The sequence below is a fragment of the Schistocerca piceifrons genome, chromosome 2 (genome assembly GCF_021461385.2).
Source record: "Schistocerca piceifrons isolate TAMUIC-IGC-003096 chromosome 2, iqSchPice1.1, whole genome shotgun sequence".
NCBI classification, from domain to species: Eukaryota; Metazoa; Arthropoda; class Insecta; order Orthoptera; family Acrididae; genus Schistocerca; species Schistocerca piceifrons.
Window position 1 is genome coordinate 804985497 of NC_060139.1, and position 21634 is coordinate 805007130.

The 21634-nt window shown below is 43.5% G+C and overlaps 1 protein-coding gene across 1 annotated transcript in view; it reads left to right on the top strand.

Moving 5' to 3' along the window:
• LOC124775874 (peroxidase-like) overlaps window positions 1-21634 on the top strand; it is a 152158-nt gene that overhangs the window by 21476 nt on the left and 109048 nt on the right. Inside the window, exons 3-4 of the mRNA XM_047250707.1 lie at window positions 9885-10037; window positions 21202-21428. Coding sequence (XP_047106663.1) covers window positions 9885-10037; window positions 21202-21428 — 380 coding nt within the window. The remainder of the gene's footprint in view (window positions 1-9884; window positions 10038-21201; window positions 21429-21634) is intronic.

Below are 21634 nucleotides of genomic sequence, written 5' to 3' on the forward strand. Positions count from 1 at the left end.
TGTCACTTATTTCAGATACTGTTCTAATGGTAAATAAAGCGGCGTTTAGTTTCTGAACAAGATCCTGAACATGGGCTTTCCACAACAGTTTACTATCTATCTGTACGCCTAGGAACTTGAACTGTTCCGTCTCGCTTATAACATGCCCATTCTGTCTGATTAAAATATCAGTTCTTGTTGAATTGTGGGTTAGAAACTGTAAAAACTGAGTCTTACTGTGATTTAGCATCAAATTATTTTCCACAAGCCACGAACTTATTTCATGAACTACATTATTTGATAATGTTTCAATATTACACACAAGATCCTTCACTACCAAGCTGGTGTCATCAGCAAACAGAAATATTTTTGAATCACCTGTAATACTAGAAGGCATATCATTTATATAAATAAGAAACAGCAGTGGCCCCAGCACCGATCCTTGGGGAACGTCCCATTTAACAGTGCCCCATTGGGACTGAACATCATTACCACTCTCAATATTGCGGAGATTTACCTTCTGCTTTCTGTTCTTAAAGTAAGAGGCAAACCAGTTGTAAGCCACTCCCCTTACTCCATAATGTTCCAACTCTTGCAGTAATATTTTGTGGTCAAAAGCCTTCATTAAATCAAAGAAAACACCTAACGTTCGCAACCTTTTATTTAATCCGTCCAAAACCTCACAGAGAAAAGAGACTATAGCATTTTCAGTTGTTAAGCCATTTCTAAAACAAAACTGTACATTTGACAGCAAATTATGTGAATTTAAATGCTGCAGTAACCTTGTATATACAACCCTCTCGATAACTTTAGCAAACACCGATGGCATAGAAATAGGTCTATAATTATCAACATTATCCCTGTCTCCCTTTTTATAAAGTGGCTTCACTACCGAGTACTTTAATCGGTCAGGAAACCGACCACTCCTAAAGGAAAAGTTACAGATATGGCTAAGTACTGGGCTAACATACATGGAACAATACTTCAGTATTCTGCTAGATACCCCGTCATATCCATGAGAGATCTTGGTCTTTAGTGATTTAATTATTAACTCAATCTCCCTCTTGTCAGTATCATGGAGGAGCATTTCAGGTAACAGTCTCTGAACACTTTTTTCTAAGAGCGCTATGTGATTCCCTGTTGGGACTAGGTTTCTATTTAGTTCACCTGCTATATTCAGAAAGTGATTATTAAATACTGTACATATATGCGACTTATCAGTAACACGGACATTCCCACTACGCACTGATTCTATATTCAGTGGCATTACTCCTGGCATCATGGGGTGGAGAGCCATCAGATATGACTTCCAGTCACGGCTGGCAGTGGTTGAAGAAACTCTGAAGGCACAGTGGTGCATCACAGACTTCCTGCATCCTCATGTGTTACCAGCAGTTGGGCTAGGCAATTACTGTCCCGTGCGTAGGCTGCCGTTAACATCACAACACAAACAGCTTTGTTTGGATTGGTGCTGTGACTGCGAAGAATGGAGACTGCCGATGAATGGCATGAGACTGTGCTCAGCGATAAATCATGGTTGTGCGATAACCCTGACTACCATTGTTGGCAAGTATGCCAGCGACTCAGCTAGAGATGCAATTCTCCCAATGTTTTGAACAGGCACAGTGGCATTACTCCTGGCATCATGGCGTGGAGAGCCATCAGATATGACTTCCAGTCACGGCTGGTAGTGGTTGAAGAAACTCTGAAGGCACAGTGGTGCATCACAGACTTCCTGCATCCTCATGTGTTACCTTTCATTTGACATAATCGTGGTGTGTTTTTTCGAATGGCTCTGAGCACTATGGAACTCAACATCTGAGGTCCTCAGTCCCCTAGAACTTAGAACTACTTAAACCTAACTAACCTAAGGACATCACACACATCCATGCCCGAGGCAGGATTCGAACCTGCGACCGTAGCGGTCATGCAGTTCTAAACTGAAGCGCCTAGAACCGCACGGCCACACTGCCCGGCGTGGTGTGTTTTTTCAACAGGACAGTGCTCTCTACATGTGGCATGTGTATCTGTCAACTGTTTGCGTAATATTAAAGTTCTCTTGTGGCCAGAAGATCAACAGATCTGTCGCTGATAGAACATGCGTAGAACCTGCTCCGCTGTCAACTCCGCCCCACTGCCAGTTTACAGTATACTGAGGAGCAATGACAATAGTTGTGGGCCAGATAGCCTCAGGATAGGATAAATAGCTTTGTAACACCCTTCCAAACCGAATGAGTGCATGCATACAGGCCAAAATGAATGCATTGTGACACTGATAAGAGGGTTTATACTCCCGAGTTTTTTGTAAACTTGAATTGATTTTGTGATCAGTGAAATAAGATCACATACCATCACAATCAGTGTAGTTTTATTTGGTTTCCTTAACCCCATATGGATGTTTCACCTTTTTTGCCAGACAGTGTATCTGAGGAAACAAAACAACATAAAGTACTATATTTACTTTCTTGTAGCTAGAGCACTTTATTCTTTTATTTGTCATTAATTAAAAATGTTGCATGCAAGTGCAATTATTTTGTCATTTGTTGTATTTATAAAGCAGTGTGTATATGTGTATGTGTAAATGTCCAAGATTTCTCCCAAATCCCTGAATCGATATCAGCCAAAATTGGCACAGAAACAGCAGGCCTAATGAGTATCAGCTCTGTAGATTTTATAACCTTCTAGCTTCGATAGGAGCAGAGATACAAGCAAAAACACTTTTTTTCAGTCCCTGGCATATAGGCTGTACTGCACAACATGTGTTTTGTGTGGGAACGGTATTGGCCTGCCACATCAAACTGCTTTGTAGAGCAGCCTATATGTCATGGGCAAGAAATAGTTTTTTGGGCACTGACATGTAGGTTGCCCTGCATGACAGGCATGTTGTGTTGAATTGTTATTGGACTGTTTCACTGACCTAGTTGTACAGTGACCTCTATGTCAGGGGAAAATGAATGATTTTCAAGCCCGTGATGTGTAGCCTGCACTGCCTGACTGGTTTGTTGTGGGAATAGTATCAGCTGCTTTATTGAAATTTATTGCAGGCACTATACAATCCGACGAATATGGATGGGGTTAGCATGAGATAGGATGAGATGGACAGAATGAGAGGGAGGAGGAAGTGAACAGAGGGAGTGGACAAGGGGGAGGTGAATGAGGCAGTTGGAATGTATAGAGTGGTAGTGGGGAGTTGGGAAGGAAGAGGGGTAGGCAGAGATGGAAAGAGAGAGAGATGGAGGAGATTATGGTCAGAGAGAGGGGAGAGCAACATATGGTCAGAGAGAGGGAGTGGAAGAAATGTACAAAGAGGTTGAGAGGAGAATATGCAGGCAGAGTGGGGAGGAAGAGATAGACAAATACAGGTTGGAGAATGAGGTTGACAGAGAGAGGAAGATGTGGTCACAGAGAGGGAGAGGAGTGTATCGAATGTATACGCCGGTAATGTCATGGGGAAAAGGCTAGTTAATTTATGTAATTGACAGAAATTAACGTCAAATATGAAGCTTAACTACATCCAGCACTAAATGAAACGGCGCCTAACATCGGATAAATCAGTCACTCACCACAATGTGAACTCTTGGACAAGCACCCTGTAGGTCGCTAAACATGAAGTTTTGGAGTGAAGTTCGGACAAGTGCGAAATTTTAGAGTAAAGTGAAGCTCACAATTCGACAGTGTTAGATAGGGTATGAAGCAGAGTAATTGTGTTCAGGAACAGCCGAAGTAGTTCGGAAGGAGGTTCAAAAAATTAATACTGATCTCAGTTTAAGAGGGAAATCATCAAGTTATCTGTGCTATTTTACTGACGACAGGCAAGAGAAACTGTATGTAATAAAAAGGATTGTACACTTTTATGTTTTCCATAGTTGGAACTTTGTGCAAAAGAATGCAGTTCCAAGTTAGTAACTAAGTTAGCGGAAAGGAAGGAAAATTAGTGTTTAATGTTCCATCGATGGGGAGGTCATTAGCGGTAGAGCACAAGCTCAGATAGCATAATGGTGGAGAAGGAATTTGGCCATAGGAATTATGCTGGCATTCGCCTTGAGTCTTTTGGGAAAAACTAAATCTGGATGTTATGCAAATTGAAAGTGGAAGGGGAAATGAAAAGGACTACTGATGTCAGCTGCATCGGCACTTGATGTGGAATCAGTGGCGACGACTGAAAATGTGCGCTAAACCGTGATTCGAGCCTGTGATTTCCTGCTTACTAGCCAGTTACATTAAACACTGCGCTGAGCACAGTCTGATGCCATTCATCGGCAGTCTCCATGCTTCCCAGTCACAGCACAAATCCAAACAAAGCTGTTTGTGTTGTGATGTTAACGGCAGCCTACGCACGGGACAGTAATTGCCTAGCCCAACTGCTGTTGGACCCAACCAATAGTGCAGAATGACACACACTGCTGCAGGGAGTCCATTACTTCTTCTCGGACGCTGGCGCAGATGTGAAGCGTTATTACACGATTCAACCAGCTGGCCAAATTGGGAGCCACAGTGAGGCCTCATTCAAACTCTGTCAGGTGCTGATAACGCTGTCTCATACGAGTATGCAGTATCTCCACGTCCTTCACAGTGATCGCTGTCAATGGCCCTTATATACCCCACCAGTTCTCGTACCAACACAAGACAACAACACTAATGCGCTCTGATAGCCCTTCTACCTGTCACAGAAAACTGCATTCTAATCTTTTACATTCCCGTCAATGGTGTGTAAGTGCATAAAGTTACACTGACGTCCAACCATCTGGGTGCTTAATTTTTTTGTCAGGCAGTGTAGATCTGTATGGATCACAGATAGTTGTTTTTAATTACCCTTTAAAAGCACAATAATGAAACAGTTAATGTCGTTTCATCACACACTACGATCCAAAAGCAACTTTGGCATGCGCATTGTATTACTATCTCTCGGTCATTCTCCTAGCTTTTAAGATATTACTTGGTCGCAAAAGGAACATCATCAAGCGCATTTTTTATGGGAGTGCTATTGCACATTTCATTGATTGAGTGTCCGCAGCTCGTGGTCTTGCGGTAGCGTTATCGCTTTCCGCGCATGGGGTCTCGGCTTCGATTCCCTGCGGGGTCAGGGATTTTCTCTGCATCGAGATGACTGGGTGTTGTGTGTCCTCCATCATCATTTCATCATCACTGACTCGCAAGTCGCCGAAGTGGCGTCATCTAAAAAGGACTTGCAATACGGCGGCCGAACTCCCCCGCATGGGGCCTCCCGGCCAACAATGCCATACGATCATTTCATTTCATTGAGTGATAACAGCAGTGATTCCCACTGACTGTCTTCGCTTGTGACAATGAACAATATCATACACGACTTCTCACCAGATGTTTAGTCGCTAGAAACAATGTGTCTTACATGACAGCTAACACATAGTAGCCCATTCTCCCTGCAAAATTCGCTTCGTCCATACATCTGATTGGCCAATTCGAATTAACTGTCTCGCCAACTGAATTACTTTGTAACAACTTTTGCTGCTAAAGGGCACACGCATTCACCCTCCACCTCACAATTAAGTATGAATTACAGGGTTATCATGTAAAATCATATGGAAAGTTCTTTCTTAAAAGCATTCCTTGTACCGGCCAACTCCGGTCTTGTTTGCCGGCTCTCTTCACCTGGCTTTTATTTTGGAAATGTTCCAAGCCTGTAGGAAAAAGCAGGCGCTGGGTGTCCATCCGGCATGTCAAGACGCCTTAATACCACTAGGGGGCCGTCCCGAGGTGATGTTCACGGAAATCTGTCTGTCTTTTCAGATCTACGTAAATTGGCAGCATTTACCAGACCTTTCACATTTCGTCCAGATGACGGTGTTGGTGCCCAACAGAGTCTCTAATAATGTCGGACATGCCCATTACCAGCTCCACATAAAGGATGCTTGCCAAGATGAAGCCACCTCTACCTGGACGCCTCAGTCGACCATTGGACATACTTAATGCTCCTTTTCAGTCGGTACCAGTCTGAACACTTGAAAGAGATTGCGCTATTTCACTTGTGTGTGAAACCATTCGCTGACTTCGAAGATGTTGATTGTTGCTGAACATATTTCACACGATACAAAAGCGAGTGAACAAGCTATCACATTTCGTAGATTTGCAACAAACCTTGTTTCTAAAACAGCCAAGACGAGTACAACAACTTGAGGTGCGATGGTAAGGAAGTTGCTACCAGGAAGAGCCGTTCGTTCATTCGCTCTGTTCGTTTAAAAGTGGATGAAGCTAGCGTGGTGGCGAAGCCTGTTTGGTTATAGTGACAGAGTCGTCTGTGTACGTGTCGACTTCACAGCTGACGCAGAAGTTTGTGTTTGAAATGATTAGCATGTGTTTTTTGTTTCTTTTGTGATGATTATGTTCTTCCCACTTGTAAGGAGTGGTAAAATTTTGGGGCTGCAGAGACCCAGATCACATTGGCAAAGGAAAGATTTGGTCGGACAAGCCTGTTGTATGGTTGTGGATGGATATAATCTGCATGTGCGATCATATTATTTTCCTTCGGCCATATAGTATTAAAATTTAGTTTTTGTGACAGTTAAAAGATTAAAGTAATAGGTTTAAAAACAATAAAAACGATTCCTTTTGATATTTTGCTGTAAAACACAGATGACGATGGTATGACTGGTGCTGAGACGATGACAATGACCTATCTGGAAAGTCTATCTAGGTCAGCTGCCAGTAGATGATGCGTGGGTAGGAAGGAAGACAGGGTGGAACGGTGACGGGATATCGGACAATCCAGATGAAAGGGTCACTATTTCTGAGTGATGTTGGGCTGGGATGTGAGGTGTGTACATAGGGCTCAGAGTGGGAAGGAGCGAGGGTGGTTTAAAGGGTTGGGAGAGGTATTGTAGCCTTGATCAACGGGGAGGACATAGAAAAGGACGTAGGCCTGTAGTTGGTGGGAATTATGGATCGGAAAGAGGAAATTACCTTCGTGTTGGATATAAAGGGTTTAAATGCATCTGATTTCTGCCTTGTCCCGTTTCATTGATACATTAACATGACGTTATACCGTCTCATCGAAAGAGGTATGTACGTAGACACGCTGGTATCATTGGTGTACTGACTTGTACAACTCTCGTACAAAGCAGTCGGTAGTTACTATTTCATTTCAGACTGCTGTAAATCTGTTCGTGCAATCGCTACATGCTATTGGCTTAAGTAACACAATGCAAAAGTAATCGGCAGCATTTATATGCGACGAACTTATTTTTGTGATGTCGCGGGTAGGCACAGTAAATTTCTTACTTTTACTTTGCATTCTGATTGAAAACGAACTTAGTTCCTTCTGGAGGGGTTTCAGTCGTGTGCCCCCGTGGACTGGAATATCCGGGCATTCTATTACTATCCATGGTCACACTAGAAACGAAACATCCCGCTCATTTTGTAAGAAGTCAGTTTGATTCTTTAACATCATTTCATGTATGTTATAAAGTGCCCTATTTCTTTTGTAATTACTTTTGAATTTCTATGTAGATTAATGGGTTTAATCTATGTCTCCTTATTCTGTAACAGGAGTGGTTTTCTAATAGAGCAAGTCAATAACAAATCTGGTGCCTATTTTTTCGAATATTTCTTTGTTTTTTTTCCCTCAACCATGTGCCTAAGTAAACTCATAGTCTGCACAGGCCACACTATGATTCTATACCCTGTTTAATTGCACCAACACTCACAAATATCTTCAATATTTCTCAACACCACGATTGTTATCGTATTTTACATGATTTTCAGCATTTTTTTAAAAAAAAAGCACTCCGTCTTCAGGCCACAAGTGGCCCATCGGGACCATCCGACCGCCGTGTCATCCTCAGTTGAGGATGCAGATAGGAAGGACGTGTGGTCAGCACATCGCTCTCCCGGTCGTTATGATGGGTTTCTTTGAACGGAGTCGGTACTATAGGTCGAGTAGCCCCTCAATTGGCGTCACGAGGCTGAGTGCACCCCGAAAAAGTTGCAACAGCGCACTGCGGCCTGGATGGTCACCCATCCAAGTGCCGACCACGCCCGACAGCGCTTAACTTCGGTGATCTCACGGGAACCGGTATATCCACTGCGGCTAGGCCATTGCCCTTCAGCATTTTTAGGCAAATAGTAAATGCAGCAACGCAGCCAGCACGCGCTGCAGTTCTGCACTCCTCAATGGTCAAAGAAAATCTCGTTTTGCGTTCAGTGTCAGTGTTTTTGTATTTAAGTAAGGTTCAGAGTTGTTTCAGATCATATAAATTGCATAAACATATACATTGCACGGACAGTTCCCTATAAGCCGATATCAATTATAATAAGAGTTCATAATCTTTGCAGGTTCACTTATCCCTTTCGTAGTACTAGTTAATCGTTTCCTTCTGAGACTCATGAGTGTTTTCCGTCGCGCTTGCGAAGGTTAACTGTCGTCGCCACATAAATTACAGGCTTCACTAGGGCTTGAGGGGGAAAACGGCTGATATGAGTTACAAATAGTTAAATTTTTTTCGAGTGGTTAAATAAATGGAGACAACTGTCAGCTTTCAGGATATGGAGGTATCTGGAAAATGGGAGGTATTAGTGTAGGTCTGGCAGCAGCCCTGGATTGCAGAGGATGGGATAGATAACTGGGCTATGATCATCGAATTTACAGGATGCATAGCACACGGAAGTGCCGCAACATGGCATGGACTCGACTAATGTCTGAAGTACTGCTGGAGGGAACTGACGTCATGGATCCTGTAGGACTGTCTATAAATCCGTAAGAGTACGAGGTGGCGGAGATCTCTTCTGAACAGTACGTTGCAAAGCATCCCAGATATGCTCGATAATATTTATGTCTGGGGAGTTTGGTGGCCAGCGGAAGTGTTTGAATTCATAAGAGTGCTCCTGGAGCCACTCTGTAGCAATTCTGGACGTGTGGGGTGTCGCATTGTCCTGCTGGAGTTGCCCAAGTCCTTCGGAATGCAGATGATCAGACAGAATGCTTACGTAGGCGTCACCTGTCAGAGACGTATAAGGGATCCCATACCACTCCAACTGCACACGCCCCACACCATTACAGAGCCTCCACCAGCTTGAACAGTCTCCTGCTGACATGCACGGTTCATGGATTCATGAGGTTGATTCCATACCTGTACACGTCCATATGCTCGATGCAATTTGAAACGAGACTCGTACGACCAGGCACCATATTTCCAGTCATCAGCAGCCCAATGTCGTTGTTGACAGGTCCAGGAGAAGAATAAAGCTTTGTGTCTTGTAGTCATCAATGGTACACGAGTGGGCCTTCAGCTCCGAAATCCCATAATGATGATGTTTCGTTGAATGGTTCGCACGCTGACACTTGTTGATGGACCAGTATTGAAAACTGCAGAAATTTGTGGTAGGGTTGCATTTCCGTCACGGTGAACGATTCTCTTTGGTCGTCGTCGGTCCCGTTCTTCCAGGATCTTTTTTCCGGCCGCAGCGATATCAGAGATTTGATGTTTCGCCGGATTCCTGATATTCACAGTACACTTCTGAAATGCCCATACGGGAAAATCTCCACTTCATCGCTGCTTCAGAGATGCTGTGTCCCATCGCTCATGTGCCGACTGTAACACCGCTTTCAAACTCACTTAAATCTTGATAATCTGCCATTGTAACAGCTGTAACCGATCTGACAAGTGCCAGAGCCTTGTTGTTTTATATAGATGTTGCTAATTCGCATGACTATACCAGTTTCTTTGGCGTTTCAGTGTATGTTGGAAAGGGCGAGGATAGGACAGATAAGGCTTTTAGGCTAGTTAATTGTGGAAGGATGCGAGTTAACAGTTTTGGTAAAAGACTAAAGTCGGATAGGGATGTGGCAGTACTTTTATGTAGCACAGGTAGTCACACCAACCTGATGTCGACTGGACACATTTTCATAGTGCTGTCATCTGTTTGTGCCGCAGGAAGGGTTGTGTAACGGCGGCAGCAGTGGACGAGGCGTTCTCGCAGGCCCGTCGCGCCGTCGGATTGGACCGCCCTCCAAGGGAGCCCACGCCCGTCGCCCTGGACCTGCTTGGGGCTGCCCTCCACGAGACAACGCGACTGCTCGCCAACAGGTGACGTTCTAAAACTTGTGCAAGTCTAACGCAAAACAGAAAATTGATGTTTTAACAGCTTCTTTCTTTGTGTTGGTCCAGTAAGGTCTTTAATTCAACGCAGGTTTATCATCATAATATTTGTGTCCGCCTCCGGTAGCTGAGTGGTAGGAGCGCCGTGGTCCTGTGGTTAGCGTGAGCAGCTGCGGAACGAGAGGTCCTTGGTTCAAGTCTTCCCTCGATTGAAAAGTTTACTTTCTTTATGCCGGCACTGTAGCTCAGCGTGTTTCGTCAGAGAGCCGGTTGGCCTCTGTAGTAAAAAAACTGAGTGGAAGGATCAACAAACGAACTTGAACGGATGTCATTGTGACGTCCGCAACGACCAAACACAACGATCAACAACGAAAAAAAAAAAAAAAAAAAATGTGGTCAGCGCGACAGAATGTCAATCCTAAGGGCCCGGGTTCGATTCCCGGCTGGGTCGGAGATTTTCTCCGCTCAGGGACTGGTTGTTGTATAGTCCTACTCATCACCATCGACGCGCAAGTCGCCCAAGTGGCGTCAAATCGAAAGGCTTGCACCTGGCGAATGGTCTACCCGATATGAGGCCCTAGTCACACGACATTTACATTTATCATAATATTTGTAACTGGCGACCTCTATCTATGAGCTGTGAGTAAAGGTTTTATTTTCTTTTTCTAACGGAATAGGTACCAAGATATCCAGCGATCAACAGTTCAACAATACTACCAGGGACGTTCGATAGCTAATGCATCACATCTTTTCCTGAAACCAGATTGGTTTTATTCAGGATTCTAATTTACAATATAATTCCCCACTCTTTTCGCTACAAAACCCTATTTTTCAACACATTCTCCGTTCAGTGTGACGGTCCTAGGGGCCTGTATGCCGGCATGGCACCACTAATCATCCAAATACTGCGGAGTGCATCTGTCTCTGGGTCTTCGACCGTAGGCAGAAAGGCCGATTACCACCAGAATGTCCGCCCCCAGTTAATTTGGTTGCAGGGGACCATTTGTTCTCGGAAGAGGCACACAGTTTGCGAGGATCTGAAGTTACAAAACTGCTGAGAGACGCCCCCTCGGCCTCAGTTCGCTGCAATACTTGGTAGTTGTTATAACGTGCTCGAAGGATATCCGTCCATGATTAAGTTGAAAATTCGCGATTTTCACTGCGAAGAATTACCTTCAAGCTATCTACAGTGTTAGAGCTCTAATCTTTGTCGCACTGACTCAGACGTGGTATTTACTGGAATTAAGGAAAACGTGGAAGGGAGGACCCACCAATATAACTTTCTTTTAGCACAACCTGTTTACTTAACAATATATAAACGTAAATTTTGTTTTTCTTTACAAAATTAACAAATTTGTAAAATGAATAAGCTTTTGCAAGAGAAATCGAAACAAGAACAACATGACAGTAGTTACTAGGCGACCGGACCTGCAGCCCGCCCGTTATCGGGTGAAACAGGGATGTTTACTTTCGCGCTGGACACAGTCTATCTTATTAAATGCCCTTCCGCAACACATGAAAACTGTAACAGCAATATTGGTGGCAAGAGTGTTTCAATTTCTCAAACAGATGACGTAATTTTTAATTTGGAAACTTTATGTCGAAAGGTTCGGGGTCAAGATACGCACCTATGTTTAAAGATTAAACAGAATAGGAAACAATTAGGACAATGGTAAGGCTTACTTCAAAGCAAGCAACCTCTTAATATCAATCGGCAACCAAGGTGCGACTGGATCCCAACTCGTCCCTTTTGACAATTTTACTCTAAGTAAAGCCCTGGTGACAGTTGGCTGTTAATATTTTAAAAGTTAAACTGATTGTCAATTATGGAGACCGCTCTGAAGGAACGTTTTAAAACATTACTTGTGAACACTTATTACAAGAGAACTCACTCGACGGAACCACAAGATCCAGTTAAAAATACACCCATAATGGCCCGGTCTTTCAAAGACAGCAACGCGCAGCTTAGTACAACAGTTTGTTCAAATTATAACTAATGCAATTACAATCAAAGAACTTAACCGTTTAACATCTAAATCTAACCACAAGACCCTTTTTGATTAACGGTAACCTGTGCCTTAGTACAATTGTTCCGACTGCATTTATGACCAGCAGCCGATTCATTAGAACATTAATGATCGGGTATAAACCAGAAAGAAAGGCAGTGTAATATCGGAACAAATTTTAAAACGACAACTAGTGTCTAGTACAATACTACGGCCTATATTTACGACGAAAGAGCCGACCGAGTAAACCTCTAGGGGCGAGTACAAACCAGAAAATAATTAGGAGCTCAGGTAGACAATGACACAAATCATCGCGAGGACTATAGAATGTTACTCGCCTTTACCAGCAAGCAGTTTCATCGATCCTCGGTGCGTCGCGGAGGTTACTGAGTGGGCTGGCCGCGGTGGGCATGCTGTTCTAGGCGCTTCAGTCCGGAACCGCGCGACTGCTACGGTCGCAGGTTCGAATCCTGCCTGGGGCATGGATGTGTGTGATGTCCTTAGGTTAGTTAGGTTTAAGTAGTTCTAAGTTCTATGGGAGTGATGACCTCAGATGTTAAGTCCCATAGTGTTCAGGGCCATTTGAACCATTTGGTTACTGAGTGGTGCCGATGAAAGCCAGGTAGAAGAGGGCAGCCAGGCCACGAGCGGTCGTCCGACACGAATGCTGCCAACCAACCGACGGGATGTCGACCTGCTGTTTGTCGTCGGCGCTGACCCCGGTGATGCACTACAGTATTTTCGCTGTGCGCAGGCCCTCCCTGCATAGCTCGTGGCTTCGGCCGCTCGGACCTCGTGACCACCTCGTGTCGCGACGCTACCGCCAATCCTCAAACTCCGTGCCTCCTCCTTTCGGTCCAGCGGACCCGTATATATATCGGCAAGCAAGACCTTCGGAGGACACAACCCACAGATACGAACTCTTCCTCATAAATATTGGCAATACGCCGCAAGAGGGATAGTTTGTACTACCCTCGAGCTAGTGGCGCCAGACAAAACAGTCTACTAACTTAATGGCGCCACGGTCCACTGACGTTGTCTGCGTGACCGCAACAAGTGTCTACTCATCGCTCATTACCTTCGTTTGTGATTCAAAACAGGGAGATTCTTCTCTAATGTACTGTATCAATACTCGCTCTTATGACTGGACTAAATATCAGTTTTTTCCTTGTGTTTTATGTGTTTTCACGCACTGTTGGCTTGTCCCACAGCAAGCCTGTCGATTGCCTGTGTAGTCCAAAATTGTGAACTGGCAATTTCCACACTTTTCTGTAACAAGGCTGCCCTACATTTCTCTCGTATTTCTATGGGCTTTCAATGTTCTATCCAGTTTTACTTGAGCTGTCTGACTTTTACTGTCTGTAGTGTCCCCCTGTTCCATTAATTAATCAAAAAAATGGTTCAAATGGCTCTGAGCACTATGGGACTTAACTTCTGAGGTCATCAGTCCCCTAGAACTTAGAACTACTTAGACATAGCTAACCTAAGGACATCACACACATCCATGCCCGAGGCAGGATTCGAACCTGCGACCGTAGCGGTCGCGCGGTTCCAGACTGTAGCGCCTAGAACCGCTCGGCCACAACGGCCGGCCCTTAATTAATCAACTAATTTTAATAAGCAGTCGAAATCCCAGATAGACGTGAAGGAGCTTGCTGCCACCTCGGTCCAGGGAGCATAATACTATCAGGCGAGGTCACTGTAATCTGATGGTACAGACGACGGATACAGCCAGAACAAATTGCTTTCACTATCCATACGAAGCCTGCCTCCCCCCCCCCCCCCATTTACAAAGTGGCAGGCTATAATTCCAAATGCCCGCATCTCGTGGTCGTGCGGTAGCCTTCTCGCTTCCCATGCCCGGGTTCTCGGGTTCGATTCCCGGCGGGGTCAGGGATTTTCTCTGCCTCGTGATGGCTGGGTGTTGTGTGATGACCTTAGGTTAGTTAGGTTTAAGTAGTTCTAAGTTCTAGGGGACTGATGACCATAGATGTTAAGTCCCATAGTGCTCAGAGCCATTTATAATTTCAAATGTTATGAGTTCTATCCCCAGTTGGTCTTCAGTTTTCCTTCACATTCGCCTCTTGAAATGCTTTGCGTATATGAAAAATTCCGAGTAACATCGAGGTTCGGAGTCAACGTTAAGCTGTAAGTCCCTCTAATAACTGGTGTGCATTTTTCACTTGCATATTTTAGTATTTTGGCATATAAATGCATACGTATTTAAAGAATTATTACTGTATAAAAACAGACCCCTAGCCAGGATACGCTGCAGTCATCGGACAGTGATCAGGTGATTAACTGACAGTATGCGATAGTGTGATTCCCAAACTTTCAGAAATGTTTTCAGATCCTATTCTTTGATGACTGAAGAAATGAGCCAGTCGTTATATGGTTGGAATACTGTAGCGATTTACGTGGTTACTTTGCAATGACTTATTTTATATCCTTCCTTGCATCGCCTTTAACATGAGGAATGTGTAGCAGAAAGACAGAAGAGGGGGAAATTAAGGACAGAACAAGCAGACAACTACAGCAAATGTCTCAAGTCGTTTTTGGGAATTACCCGAACAAGTAATTCGTCATTAGTGAAACCTGCTGAACTGCCTAAGCTTCCAGATGATGCTACATCAAAACCTGTAGGCGAAGCTTGCAGCAAAATGGATTTCTTTAAGTCCTCTTGTGAATAGTCTTCGACTGAAGATTCCAATAAGACCTTGGACAATGCCGCCGCAGACTATGGCTTCCTAAGTGAATAATTTCCAACAGCTGAAACGACTGAATAAACTAGTGGCAAGAATCTTGGGAAACTTAAGCATCTCATATCAGATGTTTTGCCACAGAATGACATAGAACTATAGACGTTTCTCAAAGAAACCAACTGAGGGCTGAAGTCGTGAAGTATGGTTGGAAGTCCTTCATTCAGACAATATTAGTCAACAAGTAAACGATCAATGAACAAACAGTAGTTCAAGGGAAACCTGTGTGGTGTAATCTCTGTCCAAAGAATCGGGATTCAGAATGTGTTGCCTTTTGTCCTCCAAGTCGGACCCCTTGTCCATTCTGGAGCAGCAGGATAGACTTACTCATGGAAATAATTTGAAATAATGTTTTTTTTCACGAGGTGAGCAATCGATTCTTGATCAGACACATCTGGAACACATGTCGTAAGTTGTCAGATTCTTAGAATTAGATTTTGCGGATGAGACTACACGTATTCACGAGTCTTTTCTGGGTTTCACCGAATAAGCTGGAGAGACGCTGAAATCCTTGCGAATGACATCTAAAGCCGACTGGAAAATGACGGAATGGATATTAAAGGCTGTAGGTCACAGCGCTTCAATTACAGTTAGTCAAAAGAACGGAGTGAATCGACGGATCGAAGACTAAAGTAATAATCAGGCTGTCTTTGTGTACTATGATAACGACTCAAGTTAAGATATATCGTTCTTTGGAACCATGTAAGCTCTATCTTTCCTTCTGTCGCTCGACATAGTGCCTGGAGGTATTTAAAAAAAGGAACGCCTGCAATCTTCTTGTCTGACTCCGAGACCAGGAGGGGAAGCTACGCATCCTACCAGGCAGTGTCCTGCAAACATAGGTTCTGTTTCTAGAGGACATGACAGAAGATAACCTGAGACAAGGGATCCGAATCAACTGGACAGCCACATGCTGAATAATGGTTTAAACACGCTGCTGGGATACTGGTACGGAATTCTCATACACACAGACAGAGTTAATAAAATGCTCCATCATTCTTCGATTATTTCCACTACCCTAGGCTTGGCCGGAACGCTCCACGAGACAATTTGCGGAGTTAGGAGGGAGGAGTTAGTGGCTAAATTACTTCAGGAAAGACTGGCGAAGGGTGGGAACACTTAAAGCACCCAGAAACGTTGTCAAACATGAGCGTTCTGGTGGTCCATTTGTTATGGACTGGGAAGGCATAACGTTGCCTGGGCATACTGATCTCAAAATCTTTGAACACGGTACACTCACCGTTACTGTGACACGGCCTCCTTCGCCATGTGCGACTTACATTCGGCCCTATCTTCATTTTTATGGATGAAATTGCGCGACCGCATCGAACAACGTAAGTGAAGGAGCAGGTACGGGATCCACGCCTCCTACTGTATGGAAGTGGTCTATTATGTAGGAAACTAATTTCACATATAGCGTTCTTGGAGTTTTTACAGTTTTAAACTTCGCCGTTCGCTACATCACGAATTTTAAAGCGAGAGAACTTCGTTCCTTTTTCTTCGTTTTAGGACAATTTTGGTGTCGAATTGAATTTGCTCAAGAAATATGAATACTTCTGGTCGGCAGGGGTAGATCTGACTATTGAACTTGCCGTGGAAATGTTCCCAAGCATTTGTGCTTCTCTGTCTGCTGCAACTGACCTCTACTCACATGGATGAACGAAAGAGTGCTTTACGTTCTATACAAGAATCAAGTAGTAATCGCAAAACGATTGTAGTTTTTCCGACACATGCATCGCTGACATTAAGTCCTCAGAAAAACAGCCACCAGCCGTATCAGAGTCAAGAACTGGCAAACGAAATATATAGGACAAAAACTTTCTGATTTCATTCCTGGAATAATAGTCGTGAGCAAATCTCATTGTTTGTATCTTTCACCACTAGCTCTGTGTTACATAAAATGTATGTCCTTGGATTCTTACAGCAGTACGCACTTCCCTTCCGAACTTTCATAAACCGTCCTTCAAAGTCTGAAAATTTTTTGGAGGGAGATAATTTCAGGTATAGATTCTTACATTTATCAATAACTGTTGAATAGACAGGCTGATAAGATGCTTTCCATCGTTCAACAAAGACGTACCTACCAACTAGAACGTAATGTCCATTAAGAAGCCCAAGGATTGTAAATAGTTGACGACAAACTTTATGGAATACTCGAAAGTTCTGTCAACATATATTTTGTCACAATAACTAAGTATCTCCAGATCTTCGGCTTCACACAATATTACAACGATTGTCAACATCATTATGTACTAACAACTCCGCCTCGCGTGTAGTTTTCACACTTAATGTGTTCTGACCAACATGAACATTCTGAATACTAGTAAGTAATTGCAACGGAATTTTACGCCTAGCATTGTAAATCTATTTACGTAAACTGTCGACTTCTTTGATGTTTGTTTCTCCCGTGTGTTCTCGTATTAGTTGATTACACAGGGTACTCTATTGCCCCTACCACTGTCGTTGTATGCAACCCGCGACGTTATATCTAGCCTTCAAAAAACATGGTCGAGATTTTTATATTCTCTCCCTTGCTACGTTCAAACTATTAGCCCTACAGGTAAATGAAAAGGACCTTTTTTGTAGGAAATATAATGTACTTCAATCTTTTACCGAGGTACGTTTTCGCTAGTCAGCCCCACCGGTCAGGATTTGTAGTTGATTGTTCATGGCACTCCCTCCTACCATTGTACAAAAATTTGCGACTGCACGAATTATTTCTCACATTCGACCTTTTTTGGTCTTCCTTAACAAATTGTGAAATCGACGTTTGTGTAAATTTTACGTAATAATTTTGTGAATTTCAACAGCATAAAATAACAATTACATCGTTGTATTCATCAGGCCTCCTGACTACGAAACTATTATGCTTGTAAGAGTCAAGTTTGAATAGGATTTTCTAATTAGTTTTAGTGCAAAGCTTGCAAAAGTCATTTCTCTGTCATTACCCTCACGTGCACGTTTACATTTGTAACGTTAAACATATAGCTGTCTATGCTGGTGACGTTATAGCCCAATCAATAGAGACCAAAAAAGGTCAAATATCGGGAATGGTTTACGTAGTCGGAAATCCTGACCGGTGAGGGGTGCGTGTGGAGGTGCGTCTGAAGGAAACTTTTGTACGTTTTTCTTGACTAACTCGAAAACTGTGGCCTCCAGTGAAAAGATATCCCAGTACAAAATTTTTCCTCGGCCAATTTCGGTTGGAAAAAATGCGGAATTTGCTGCGGGACATCGTGGCAACGTCGCAGATCTCCTCGCCAGAATCTGCTCCATGTTCGAAGAGCGAGTACACTTTAAAAATAAGGTTTCTTCCATCTTTGTGAACACTTGGGGCCTTCTAGGTGTTTCAGCCATTGTGGCAAAACTCACAGAACATACACAATACCACAGAAATCAGTCAATCATAAAACACGAAACGCTCAAATATAACGGAAGCTTAACCAATACGGAACGCGGAAAACAGACTGAGCGCTAATTGGCTAGCTGTGCAGCTCTCTACTGTGCATCCCGGGCACAGAGGCCATAACCGCTTTCGCGTACTATAGCACAGGGGGGAAAGGGCATGTGATAAATTTGATGGCTCTGAAGTATGCGGGATTGAGTGTAATGACTGCGATAAATATTACATAGGCCAAACCGGTCATTCTCTTAAAATGAGGTTTAAGGAGCATTCAGAGCCACGTAAGAAAACTGCTTTGCGAAACCAATTATCAGAAACTGATCATTCTATAGGGAGCATTGAGAATAATATTTTTTTTCTCCACAGGATGCAAAGGGATCGCATTCTCAATTTATTAGAAGGGCTTGAAATGTATAAAGCGAGAAAACAAAAGCCATCATAAGTGTTCGATGGGCAGAGCGATTTTGTACCTTGTGCTTACTTTGCTTCGTTTGACAGTGGTCTACTTTAATCCCCGAACGCCTCTCTCCTATATACATATTTCATGAGTTATCAAGCCTCTTTAGTTATCGAATCTTCACCATTCTCATGTAACATCGGAAGCTGAATATTTATAAACTTTAAATTGCGAGTATTTACATTTATGAATGACATTCAACTGATTTTTTAACAATGTTCGGCAGGTTTCTATTTGTAACATCGCAAGCCTAAGATGCACAAGGTATGGTGTTTTGACATTATTTTCTGGGAACGGCGTCTCGCACGGTACTGGGGTCCCTCTGCTGGTTAAGTTCCTCTGAGCACTTCTCGCCTTAGCGATAATCTGGCGGTTGCGCTGACAGAGGGCACTGATTACTTAATACAGTTTCTTTTCATTCATTTGGCTTCTTTCCCTATTTATTTCATCATTTTATAATATCCTGCAAATTCTGTAAGCTTGTTGTTATGTATGTCTTTATATTTTCGCCTAAAGTTTACCACAAGAGCGTATCAGAATTATTGGCACTTAACTATTTACTTTTTAACAATCTACAGTCTTTACTGATTGTATTCTTCTTTTGTTCCATTTAGTACAATTATATGATCGAAGAATATGTGCAGCCTACAGTAGCGACATCTGACGAGCGTACGACATAAACATTTTGTGGTCACTATACAGCACTTTGTTATGAACAGTAGCTCTGTTAACAATGACTAGTACACACCATGTATTATATACGTGCGATGGTACTAAGATGTTTTTGTGTTTATCTTTCTACGATGGCACTATGGTTGCATTGTAATAGGATATCTTTTTAAAACAAGTACGACTCGTCATACTTAGAGCGCGTAATTTTCACAAGTATGTCAGTATTTAATTCTTTTAAGCTGTAGACAATTCGCTAGCTGTATTTGTGTTTTTCCCATGTGTTGGTGCATATCTTAAGATGGTCACCGCTGACCGGAACCACTAGTTTGAGGGCCTAAGAAGTTTGTGAACGTAGACGGAAATGAAGAAATTTGTTCTAATATCAGTGCGTTACAGGCAAATAATAAAACATTCTCTGGAGCTGAGGGGTTTCTACATCTACATCTACATTTATTCTCCGCAAGCCACCCAACGGTGTGAGGCGGAGGGCGCTTTACGTGCCACTGTCATTACCTCCCTTTCCTCTTCCAGTCGCGTTATGGTTCGCGGGAAGAACGACTGTCGGAAGCCTTCGTGCGCGCTCGAATCTCTCTAATTTTACATTCGTGACCTCCTCGGGAGGTATAAGTAGGGGGAAGCAATATATTATTCGATACCTCATCCAGAAACGCACCCTCTCGAAACCTGGACAGCAAGCTACACCGCGATGCAGAGCGCCTCTCTTGCAGTCTGCCACTTGAGTTTGCTAAACATCTCCGTAACGCTATCACGCTTACCAAATAACCCTGTGACGAAACGCGCCGCTCTTCTTTGGATCTTCTCTATCTCCTCCGTCAACTCGACCTGGTACGGATCCCACACTGATGAACAATACTATAGTATAGGTCGAACGAGTGTTTTGTAAGCCAGTTCCTTTGTCGATGGACTACAGTTTCTAAGGACTCTCCCAATGAATCTCAATCTGGCACTCGCCTTACCAACAATTAATTTTATATGATCATTCCACTTCAAATCGTTCCGTACGCACACTGCCAGATATTTTACAGAAGTAACTGCTACCAGTGTTTGTTCCGCTATCATATAATCATACAATAAAGGATCCTTTTTTCTATGTATTCGCAATACATTACATTTGTCTATGTTAAGGGTCAGTTGCCACTTCCTGCGCCAAGTGCCTATCCACTGCAGATTCCTGCATTTCGCTGCAATTTTCTAATGCTGCAACTTCTCTGTATGCTACAGCATCATCCGCGAAAAGCCACATGGAACTTCCGACACTATCTACTAGGTTATTTATATATATTGTGAAAAGCAATGGCCCCATAACACTCCCCTGTGGCACGCCAGAGGTTACTTTAACGTCTGTAGACGTCTCTCCATTGAGAACAACATGCTGTGTTATGATTGCTAAAAACTCTTCAATCCAGCCACACAGCTGGTCTGATATTCCGTAGGCTCTTACTTTGTTTATCAGGAGACAGTGCGGAACTGTATCGAACGCCTTCCGGAAGTCAAGGAAAATGGCATCTACTTGGGAGCCTGTATCTAATATTTTCTGGGTCTCATGAACAAATAAAGCGAGTTGGGTCTCACACGATCGCTGTTTCAGGAATCCATGTTGATTCCTACATAGTAGATTCTTGGTTTCCAGAAATGACATTACACTCGAGCAAAAAACATGTTCTAAAATTCTGCAACAGATCGACGTCAGAGATATAGGTCTATAGTTTTGCAAATCTGCTCGACGACCCTTCTTGAAGACTGGGACCACCTGTGCTCTTTTCCAATCATTTGGAACCTTACGTTCCTCTAGAGACTTGCGGTACTGCTGTACTGGAGGTGTGGGGTGTTGCAGGTACGGGCTGTCGCGAGGCGACATCGGCGAGCTGTCTCGCGTGGACACGCTGCGCACGTCGGTGCTGGCCTTCTGCCCGCCGCATCTGCAGAAGGCGCGCCTCGCAACCCCCTGCCCCGTGATCCGCTACCGGCGCTACGACGGCGCCTGCAACAACCTGCGCCATCCGCAGTGGGGCGCCACGGGACACCCCTTCAGCAGGCTGCTGCCACCTGACTACGCCGACGGTGAGCACTTACTTTTCCTGTTTAGATTAGATTAGATTTACTTTCATTCCAATTGATCCGTAGTGAGGAGGTCCTCCAGGATGTGGAACATGTCAGAAAAACAACAATACATGACAAATATTTAAACTAAAACAAATAAGCTAATGTACCATTCCACAGGTCCCAAGTGGAATGATCGTCATTTTTTAATGAACACTAAGAGTCAT